This window comes from Cimex lectularius, unplaced genomic scaffold (genome assembly GCF_000648675.2).
Source record: "Cimex lectularius strain Harlan isolate CLEC.00 unplaced genomic scaffold, Clec_2.1 scaffold19, whole genome shotgun sequence".
NCBI lineage: Eukaryota > Metazoa > Arthropoda > Insecta > Hemiptera > Cimicidae > Cimex > Cimex lectularius.
Window position 1 is genome coordinate 820,498 of NW_019392664.1, and position 12,140 is coordinate 832,637.

The window sequence follows — 12,140 nt, forward strand, 5'->3', positions numbered from 1 at the left end:
CTTAAGGACGATGAGAAGGGGTCCTCACTGATACCGAATTTATTTATGTTATGCACAGCAGTGGAGATTGAAGTGGTAATTTTTGTTCACTCTTTGAACAACTAACCTTGAATAAGTTCTGAAATCGGTAAAAGTTTTAGAATTACAGTTTGCATTGTTGCCATAAGGAAGGATAATATGGGAATGCCTCAAGGGAGCATACTAGGCCTACTATTGTATCTGATGTAGATTAACGACTTGCCCTCATACCTCAGGGCCCAGATCGCTTCATAATAAATTGCTAAATGCATCGTGATTCGAGGTTAATTTTTCTACACTGCTTTAATGTTTAATGCTGTCGACCTGCTGAAATATTTGATAAGGGAAACCAATGTCTTACTATTAACAAGCTTGACTTGAATCATTCTAAATCATATGCAATCTTCAGAAGCTGGACAAGAGGCTCGTAGCAAAGAAATTACTCCTCTTTGCTTAGTATTTCGGGAAATTGGAAATATGGATAACACGAGTTTTCTGGATACTAAACTTCAGAGTAGCCTTCATTTCCCTCGGGCATAAACGGACTGATGCGACTTTTAGATTTCACGAGATTGAAACCAGTTGTACACCAGTCTCAACTGCTAACAGCGTACTATGACCTTTTGTATGTCACATGTAAGATATGGCATTGGATTCTGGGGCAGTGATGTGAGCCCGTCTTTTAAGGTTTTCCTAATTCAAAATAGAACTTTGAGGGTGAGTCTTGGGCTGTGATATAGATACAGCTGTTCAAAGTTTAATAAACAGCTCAATGTAATTACAGTTCCTGTATGTTATATCCTACAAGCAATAAATACTGTCGACCAACGAGATAACTTTAGACTTATTTCATGTCATGACTACCGCACCAGGCACAATGATAAATTCTCTCTACCCAAGCACCACGCTTTTTGTTGTAGGTTATACACAATGGCCAAAATCTACGATGAAATGTGTGAATTAATTGAATTCAAAAAGAAGCAGGCTCTAAATGATTTTAAATTTGATTTGATTAGTGAAATATCGAAATATTAAGTTTGAGTTCACTACCCGGCGGATAAAGGGCAAATGTTCATTCATCCCAATCAAAAGATTTTTAAATAAGAGACTGATGGGACTAAATAGAGGATGACGAATATCCATGACGTAAGTCGATTCGATTTACAATTCAGTAGCTATCGTAAATCGCACTTGTACAAATGTTAATTTTAGATCATGACAACAAAACGGGCAATAAAGACGTAATAATTGGAAATCAGTTGAAAATCGTTTTCCAATTAACAGTTTTTCCTCCTATTAATTCCGTACACGGAAAACCTTTTTTTATGGTGAAAATGGATTTCGAGAAAACATCGTATCAATTAGGAAAGTGTAATTAGCTAAGCTAAGAGGCGTCAAGTTAGAAAGGACGTTAGAATCGGAGCGTGACACAGCAACACTCACCCATCAACGGCAATTAATTGGGTCCCTCCTTCTTCCCCTCCGGATTGCTTTTCTAAATCGCTTCGCCTTATATGCCCAGGGGTGGAATTGTTGTCAAATTTGATACCAACGGACATTAGACGAACAAATGGACACAAAAACTGGGGCCCGGTCAGGAGGGAGATTCAACGTCACTACTAAAATTAAACTGTAAATGGGCAGCAACATTGCCCTAAAAAAACTCGCGGAGTGACTGGCAATTATGCACAATGTTGGAAACGGAACAGAAAGAATACTCGCGGCAGAGTAGTGAATTTGGAAAAATTAGTATTAAACAATAAAATATCTCGGCTATTTTATCTATATATTTTAGAATTAACTGATCTAAAATTTATAACATGAGAGCACCACATTTAATGTTTTGCTTAGATTTCTCTTATAATCGACAGTCATAATTTAACATGAAAATATATCATACTGCGATAATTGATAAATAAATGATTCTTTCGCCAATCATAATTTCAATTACAAGGAACTATAGATGATTTTTTTACAAATATTAATTAAAGCAATCGAGTATAGCATGAAACAAGCTTAATTAATGAGATATGTCAAATTCCTTTGGCCGAGAACAATTTGTCAATAACACATAAGAATGTTTTGAATTTAATTTCATGTTTAGAAATAGAAAAACCTACAACGCTCGGATAGTTATATTAAAAAACACTTTCCATTTTAGAGAATAAATTAATTGGAGCAAAATTAATTAATTTAATTATCTTGACAACCATTATTTAACTTCATATATATTGAAACGATTGAGGATTCAGTGGTCGATTTTATTCGTGTTTTGAAACAAAATTAACCCTTTTTTAAACAAAATGTTTATAAATCCGAACCATTAATGAAAAATAAATTATTGGCTAACATGTAAATTTCTTTGGCAGAGAACAATTCGTCTTTAGAATATCAGAATGTTTTGAATATAATTTTTTTTTTCGAGGGTTCGCAACAGCAGAGGTCTTATCAACCGCCGGGGTGCCGGTGTTTTTGAGAAAAACTGTCCATTTGTAAGTATAAAAGTCGGGTTCGAATGCAGGGCCGGTGGATTCGAACCTGGCACCTTTTCCTTATAGAGACTAGCGCCGTGTCAACGCCTAAACCTTTGCGGTCACGGCGCCACCTAAAATTCTCAATTTCTCGTTTAGAAAGGCTGAAAAGTTTACATTACTGGGAGAGTAATTAAATAACAGTTTACATTTTAGATTTGACATAATAAAATTAATTGGGCCAAAAATTATTCTCGACAGCCATAATAAACCAATTGAACTGCACATACAATTGAATTTTTGCATTTGTATTGCAGCAATTGTTGATTCTATGGCCGATTGTATTCGTGTTTTGAAACAAAAATTTACCCTTTTTTACGTATTGTTTAAATATAGCATTAATGAAAAACTTTTTAAAAAAATTCAGATAACAAATCAATTACTATGGAAGGGAACATTTGGCCTTTAGAATTTAATGATGTTTTGAATGACCATTTAAATGGTTTAAAATGTTTCATTTGATTTCACATTTTGGCAGGTTGAACGATGTTATTCCAGTTTAGAAAATAAATTTTTTAGGCCTTACGTTTAAAATTCGTAAAGCACACAGTGCTTTTCGTAATATACACTTTTACAAGTGCAGATCAAAGCCTTAAAAATGAAATAAACAAATTTGAAAGTAATTAATCCTTCATTTAGATGATCCCTTATTAAAATGAAAATTAATATTAATTAATATTCGTGCGTCGATTTGCCTATAAAGTTCGATCATATGAGAGAGGATGATCTCGGTGGTTGGTGTCGATCGAGCGGTGGAGGTGGAGGCGAAGGTGGTGGTGGTGGAGAGGTTTAGGAACCGTGGGAAAGACTCTACCCAAGGACAACTCCGGCTAATGGATGGACTTGGCTTCTTGGAAGGAGGGCCTTTGTCGGGGCCACCAACAACCAACCGGCACTTCCAGCCCGCAGCCGCACTAAAAAATCATTAACGGCACACTCTCGGAAACAAGAGGCGCGCACACCTACTCCATTAGACCATATCTCAATAAATTAGAGAGAGAAAAAAAACATATATCCCCCTAATTATTCCCTTTCTTCGAATAAAAGAGAGAGAGAAACTGATGGCGATATAAGCAGTTCATCGAGCACTTAAGAAACTCTCAGACCAAAAAGCCCATCCAATCTACACAATTTGATACATTAATGCTTTTTTATGGTTTAAAAAAAGAAAGCTTCCTAAAACTACTACAAGCACTAGACCAACGACCAGTCGAAATATATTTCTATAATAATTATTTAAACCAATACAAGACAAAATCCCTAATGTGAGTCAAGGTATACCACCAAGAAAACTAAAACTGTTCATCAAACCCAATTTTCTCTTTTATTTTAACTTTCTAAAAAGAGATATAGTATTATGATAATAATTTACATGTCAGATAGATAGTGCTTATTTTACACCTAAATGAATTAACATAATGTAGTAATTATACAACAGTAAGTTTCAACTAGTAGATGGACATCCCTGAAAATCAACACAGATGTAAAATCAGAAATCGATTCAGAATCTACAGTAAACACAAGTTCGACAGTTCATTTTGTTGTTACAAACGGTTATTAATTATTTACAAATATTTGTTTACCAATATATGTGTGTATTTACAAATAAACCAAGGACCACAATATAAAAATTTAGTTTGTTATAAGAGTTGCTCTTATGATAATTAATGTGTGAAGAGAAGAAATTTGCTGATTTTTCAGTTAAGCCCTTTATAGGTAATCAAACCAAAAATGTTTTGCATTTTAATGTTATTACTGTTTTGCTCAAACCAACAAGCCAATTTAGCCTTTTAAACTGGTTTATGTTTAGAAAGAGCTTACTTTTATGAAAGATACAACGGGATCAGTTTATCAAAAAGTTATTAGGAAGATATATCAATATTAAACAACCTTAAATAAACAATTTAGATGCAACTAAAGTCATAAAAACAAAACGGGGGCTACTGCATTTTTCATTCCATGAATACTGTTCAACTGACACCTCTATACTCTACTAGATTAAAAATTAAAAGGAAATCTTTAACGTAATATTAGAAAAGAGTGAGAGAAAGAGAAAGAGAAAGAAAGAGAAATAGTGAGTGTGAAGAGGGTGAGTACCATACAATATTAGAAAACTTTTTTTTTTCAAAATATGCAGATAAATATACTAATAAATGATTGTTCGGAGATCGTGAGATGCGGTCTGGTGTGACGTAGATTTTAGAAAAACATTATCTTTATTGTGCCAACGTTTCGGCCTTTATTGAGATCATCTTCAGGGCTCAAAGTGTTTGTTTTCCGTGTAGATGTGTCACTCGCAACACGACACAGAAGAATGACATATCTACACAGAAAACAAACACTTTGAGCCCTGAAGATGATGTCAATAAAGATCGAAACATTGGCACGATAAAGAAAATGTTTTTCTAAAACCTACGTCAGACCGCATCTCACGATCTCCGAATAATCATTGACTAACGGTCATTAAACACCACATAATACTAATAAATATTGCTTTGTGAAAGCAAGCTTAGTTGGGAGATTATGTTTCAATAACTACAGATTTAAAACCAGAGTTAGTCTGACTACGAGATTGTAATTTTGTGTGTGTGTTTTGTAAATCAAAAGTCTGAAATCCGTTCAATAAAAATGCAAATATGCTCCTCCCGACTCGCTGTTGGGCTTTGCTATTCGGTTCACTGTATGCTTACATATAAGACAATTGAATTACATCAGTTTTTGCCTTAGAGAAGTCAGCTATTAATGAAAAGTCAATTTCAAAAGCCCTACGAGACAAACGTCAAGAAGTTTTGAAATAGATTAAGTATAACCGATTGTCAAGATGATGAATGGGTATGTTTTTACAGTTTTGACCTAAATTCTATTATTAACCCATTTCTAACTTTCTCATTTATATTTCCAACCCTGTGATATCGGTGGGCAGATTTTCTTGAATTGCCTGGTCTAAATTTGTCACTGTGTATTGTAGGGTAAATTTGACAGACGTTTAACAAGATATTTTTCAACTCACCGGTTCAGCCTAATACCACAAAAAAAACCGGTTAGCAGGTAACAATATGGGTCATAAACTGAATGGAGAAAAAATTGTCCACACAAGAGGTCTTTGTGGTAAAGTCGGAAAAACTTTCGGCAAGTCCTGCCTTCAATGTAAAAAATATATTTAAACCTCAACCATTCTCTATAAAATACTAGTCTCTTTGATTCACCTGTTCCAAGTGTTTTCATTAATCTTTCCAAGCATAAATCAAGACTAAATTTATCTGTAAACACCATCTGCCCAGCCCAGCTGCACAATCAACATCTGTGTACATAATTAGTATCACTCTGGATCAAGGTATGGTCTTGAAGAAGAAGAAAGCAAATTTAGTTCCTAATGCCAAGCTTTCGACCTATTTTAAGGTCATTATCAGGGCAAAACAACCTTAAACATGTCTACAGATTGACATATTTAAGTTTTTTTTTACAGATCTCAAATTTCCTTGAAGCCCCATGTAGTCAAACCATTCAACTGATTTCAAGACTGAATCAGTCTCCAGGAAATTTGAGATCGCCTGTCAAAAAAACTCAAGTATGTCGATCTGTAGACATGTTTAAGGTTGTTTTGCCCTGATGATGACCTTAAAATAGGTCGAAAGTTTGGCATTAGCAACTAAATTTGCTTTCTTCTTCTTCACGACCATACCTTGATCCAGTGTTCTTTAGTGAAAAAGTAGTCGATACTTACAACACAGAAATACATAAGTGCATGATAAGTGTTAGCCGGTAAAGAAACATTTTTGTAAATGAACCACCTTTAACTGAATAGATTAATGCCGATGTATTTTATTTCTGTTTTAAATGAACATTAGATTTTTATTCTTTCGATAATAAATTTTTACTAGGTATAAGGATGAACAACAAACGTTTTATTACGTTCTTATGGTGTAAGTAAAAATTCAATTATTCTAATCTAATGTTAAAATTTAAATTTTTAAAGTGGCAACTGATTTATTAACAAACTTTTAACATTTGGATATGTAAAGTAACGGACGATGCAGGCTTAACAAATGACAAAGTAAGGGGTAGGTCTAATAATTGGGAGGACGAATAATTCAATCTCTTATTAATTATTACCAAAGTAATATTTCGGTTTTTATACTGTACAATTGAGAAATAAATGTGCACCCAAATGACAAGATTTCTTTCTTATAAATTGATTACATTTGATATTATCGCTTATTTTTCTTTTTATCTTCTCCAATAATTTAAAAATACTTTCCAATGCAGAAATGATTGACTTTTGGCACGAATAGACCAAATTAAGGTATCAGGTATTGTGCAAAACCCAAGAGACTATGACTATCAAAATTATTTTATCTTTATAATAGAAGAAATTATTAATATTAGACTTATCTTCATATGTCAATACTTCAGGAGGTTATCCTACATGGCGAAATGGAATAAAAAAATCCCTATTGCGCAAAGTGTTGGATATAGTTTGCTGTTCAGGTTACTTCAACCTTCCACAACTTTATTAAGCCCGTATCTCATAAAAACTTAATCCTACTGTAAATTTGATTATACCAATGGAAAGAGTGATGAAAACCCTGTAAGATTCATTCAAATGTCCACCACCTTCTTGAAGAATGTAAGCCTGACAAAAGGTGGGCATTTCGAACATTTAATTTAATTGTTAGAAGCGTTTTTCCATGTTCAATTTTGTTCCAATAAGTCTTTCGTTGTTCATATTGTACTACTTCCATGTTTTTAATAAAATAACAAATAGTCAAATTGATAATAATAAAAAATAAATATTTTTTAAATGGAAGTTTTAAAATCTTAGTTACTATTTTTAAGCATTTGTAACCGAAAAATCAAATTGTTATCAGTTAAACGTTAATTTTACATTGGTGATAACTGACCTTTAAGAAATTACGTTCACATTTGGGGCAACTTTTCTGTAAGCTCACGTCTGTCAATACTTACAGAACCAAGAAAAAGTTACCTAAACTTTAGCCAACAGCTCTGGAAACTGGTAAACGTTTATATTCCAAGTGATTTTGTATTTTGTTTGCTTAAGGTTATAATAAAAAATATTTTTAAAAAATGAATCTCATAGAGATTTTAATTCTCTTTACTGTAATCAAATTTACACAAGAATCTTTTACGTGATATGAAAGACTGAATGGAATAAAGTTGTGAAAGGTTGAAGTCATCTGAAAAGTGAAATATCTCGGATACAACCGAAAATCAGACTTTGAACAATAAGGTCTTTTTAGTCCAATTTGGCATGTTGGATAACTTGAAGTATTTACGTTCTCGAAACACCCTGTATATAGTAATTCAGATATCGTGCGATGCGGTCGGGTTTGATGTAGGTTTCAGAAAAACATTTTCTTTATCCTGCCAACGTTTCGATCTTTATTGAGATTATCTTATTATTGGGCACTCTCGACACGACACGCAAGGATGGCACAATTACACAGAAGACAAACACTTTGAGCACTGAAGATGATCTCAATAAAGATTGAAACGTTGGCAGGATAAAGAAAATGTTTTTCTGAAACCTACATCACACCCAACCGCATCTCACGATATCTGAATTACTATCGATTAACGGTCACTAATCTCTACCCTGTATATAAATCAGCTTTTGACAAATCTGATCAAATTTAGGCATTAGGAGTTGTAAACATAAGAAACTAATCAAAACAATTTATCTACACCATCTCTAACTACCCACCCCTAAAAAAATGTATATATAATGTACATCCCCTTTAGAGGATTTGGCTTATTTAATTATACATTTTTTCAAATTCGTCATTTTGTTTTCCTAATAGGTAAACTCAATAAAATATTGAAATACTACCTACAAACTGCATCTTAAACTCATACTTTGGTGTCATTATAGGGTATGGAAAGATAGGCACTTCCGCTAATTTAATATTTCAAGTCTTTCATACACTAATTAGTCAATAAGAATAATTCAAGTAGAAAAATTATAAAACAGCTAAAAGTAGGTAAGAAATAATTGGATTTTGACATGGTTATTACCATTTTGGAGTAGGTAATATGAACAATTCAAGAAAATTTTAAAAAATATTTATGTTCATCTACGATCAGTATTTTAGTACAATCGTCTGATCTGAACAACAATAACGGTTGCAAACTTTAGTAAAATATAACAATAGAAAAACATTAAATCAAGTCCCACATAGAAATATAATTGGTTTTTGTCGTTTATATACCAAAATAGACAATTTTATTGGGACAAAAGGACGGAAAGACTGGAGATGTACAACCGGGTAAAACTAAAAGAGAGAAAGACGGAGAAGAGAGGTGATGGTAGAAAATAAATATTTATAGCCGAAGGTAGGTGAACGGTGAGACGCCCCAACTACCTGTTGCTACATCTGACAGAAGGGGGGAGGGCGGCCCCCCTGGAAGCGATCTACCTGTTGCAACCCCTTCAACCTGTTGCACCCCAAACCTCACTGGGGTTGAAATAGAAAGGGAAAAAAAGCCAAATTCAAACCCTAAGCCAAGAAGACCAAAGACAAAAAACAACCTTCGGGAGATGTAGAGGGGTCGCGGAGCGGCGTTGCCGGATCTAACACGCCCACCACTGTTTATCTGACGTAATAAAGATCTTCGGAGTACTTACTCTTGAGGAAGTCGATCTTTTTTTTTCTCATTCTTGGGTAAAATAAAATATTTAAAAAACATACGCCAGTCAATGAACATAAACTTTTCCTCGTATATTAACAATGTTCATTATTGTTTTGAAAGTGTTTATTAAAAGAAAAAATACTATTTTCATTGATATTTTTAGATGAAAAGGTGTATAAGAATCGACTTTTTTAAATTTAAAACACCTATCTTGCACCATTGAGATATTTTTATTTCATTCTCTGTTTTTACATGTCATAATTACAAAAAAAATGTCCCATAGAACGAACGGAGTTTATTGAAAAGAACATTTTTTAAATTCCATTCATTATTTTTATTATTATTATTTTTTGTTTGTTTTACAAAAACATAATTTACATAAAATAAATCTTGATCTACCCTGAAAACAAATGTCATCGCAACTTCACGCCCTGAAGTCTTGGAATAGAAAAAAGATTGGTGTAAAATAAAATACAAAATCTTTAATTTGGGTTCACAACATTGAATGTTCCAATTAAATTCAATTTGAAAAAAAAAAAAAAAAAAAACTTTTATCTGAAATGGACCATTTCCTTCCTAGTGGAACCTGTTGATCATACAAAAATCCTGGCTTTTCAAGATAAAATTCATTTAAAAATTATATTTTATTAAATAACGTAAATTATTGGATTAAATAATTTTTAACGTGTATTTTGCCAAATTAAATAAATTTACGAGATTCACTGCTTTTGAATAGCTCCGAGACAGTGGTCAGTAACTTTTCCATTTTTATATGCTTTTTCTACTTAGAAAATTTGTTTTCCTATTTATTTCTGTTTAAGTTAAGTGTTAAGTCGAAGAGAATTTCTCCGAGCGTGTTTAACTACCATTATCGAAAATTGTAGACAAAAAAAATTCTTAAAAAACCCTGCATATTTTTTGCAATGTTTGATAAATAAGTACATTTAATATTTTAATAAAACATCAATAAGATTTGTTTTGCTTGGCCGTTCAGTTTTTTCTACCTGAATAGTAGACCACTGTTTTTTTTTCAGGATTTTTGACTGATAAGTTTATTTACTTTGTAAATATATTATTGTTTTTAGTTATCTGTGGAAATTATTAGATTCTTCTTCTTCTGACTTTAGAACATATTTGACCAAGAGTCTGTTAACAAAAACTTTACATTTTATAAAGTTTCTTTTACCAGACGAAAAAAAAATCCACTACATTGAGACATATCTTCTATCTACCACAATGTACAACATAAAGGGCACTGTTTCATGGTTTGAGTTTTTATTTTTGTCTGACTGAAATTTCTGCACCGTACTTTTCAATCTTTCCGGTAATTCCCTATGCCTCTTTGTTGTTGGGATAACTTGAGTTCTTTTAACTACTTTGTTAAAATCTAATGGTTTGTGATAGAAGTTCTTCATGGAAGAATGAATGAATATGATCACGTTTAACTCTGAGACTTTTCTTCTGTTGTCAAATAGAAAAAAATTGCATACAATTTATTTAGCATTTAAAAACGTTCTGATATTGCGTCGTAAATGTTATTACAAGGAGTAACTAAGAAGAAATTGTAGTGCATTTGTGTAACTAAACGAGTAGCTCGCAAATTTTTCTATCCTGACAAAAACGAAAAGATTTTTTAAAATTGATTATTCATTTAGTTTATTTACTAACGAGTAAAATTTGTCACAATGATAATTCAGACCATTGTTTAAGTTTTGTTAAGTCGGACATTTTTATTTTTCCAAGATTTAAACTTTCAACGAATGAACCTCTGCAGGAAGAATTAATTGTAACTGTACATTAGCTGAAAAAATCCTTGAAAGTTAAAATTAAAAAGAACGAAAACTGTTGGAAATTGTCCGTATTGTTGTTGAACGTTAACTAAACAGATAGTCTGAAATGTAAATTTTAGAATAACAGTCAACACAGGAGGTCCGCAACTGAAAAAATGTTTATAAAATCATGTCAAAACAACAAAGAAAACCGGTTTCATGCATTTTTTAAGTGGAGATTTTTCATTTATAAGATTAAGATATTAATCTTGAAGGAGCTTTATAAAAATTGAGATTTGTTATTTTGAATGATTTGGAGGTAGGAAAATGGGACTTACTTTAAGAAGTAGATCTGTCCTTCTGAAGTTCTCGCTTGTTCCCAGCCGGGCGGAAGAGGGCCGAGTTCGTCCAAGGCGGTCATGTCGTAGGACCTCTGCTTAAGATGTTGAGGCGTCTGCTGCTGGGCGGAGGCGTACGTCTGTTGGAGGGATGCGGGTGAGCTGTGGGCCCGGGGGTGGTTCACCTGGAGGGACACGGTCGTCGTTTTGGTGCCGAAGGCGGAATCGGCCGAATTCTCCCTCGAATGCGATATCGAGGAGACGGACGGCGACTTGGAGCCGGTCGAGGGCGGGTTGAAGAAACTGTTGGGCAGATTCCGCATTCTGAGCGGCACCTGGAGCGGACGTTTCGAGTCCGGCTTCAGGACCGAGTCGAAGAGGGCCTGGAGCTCAGAGTCAGAGTCCTGGTCTATCCTCACGACTAGGTTCGACTTGAACTGGTCCACTTCCGGGTTCCCCGACATCCTGGGGTTCACTTTTCCCACGAGCTCGAAAATTTGGTAAACAAAATTGAAGAAACGAAAAAAAAGGAGGAAAACTGGAGAAACGGAAGTCAGAGATACATCGTTGACGGGGGGCGCTCGAGAACTTGTGTTGTCGAGTGCGGACAGGAAGTGTTTTCAGATAGAGGGGGGAAAACGATAACGCATGCGCCCCTCCACTCATAGGTAGCACCACCAACACCATCTCTATTCCACCTTCATCCTCATTCCTCGCCAAAAGTCTGAAAACCACCAACCGCCGACCACCGGGATACACATTTACAAAATACAAATACAAACCAACTCCATTAAATAGCCAGAGCTGTTTATTTACAAATACAATAATATTCAGAA

At 33.9% G+C, this 12,140-nt stretch overlaps 1 protein-coding gene across 2 annotated transcripts in view; it reads right to left on the reverse strand.

Annotated features, from left to right (window-relative positions):
• LOC106662270 (transcriptional coactivator YAP1-A-like) overlaps nt 1-11,925 on the reverse strand; it is a 65,359-nt gene extending 53,434 nt beyond the window's left edge. The window contains exon 1 of one of the 2 annotated variants that reach the window (XM_014386241.2): nt 11,305-11,925. In XM_014386241.2, coding sequence (XP_014241727.1) covers nt 11,305-11,768 — 464 coding nt within the window. In that variant the 5' untranslated portion in view covers nt 11,769-11,925. The remainder of the gene's footprint in view (nt 1-11,304) is intronic. The other variant, XM_014386242.2, reaches the window with a different exon arrangement.
• Between the last annotated feature and the right edge of the window lie 215 nt (nt 11,926-12,140).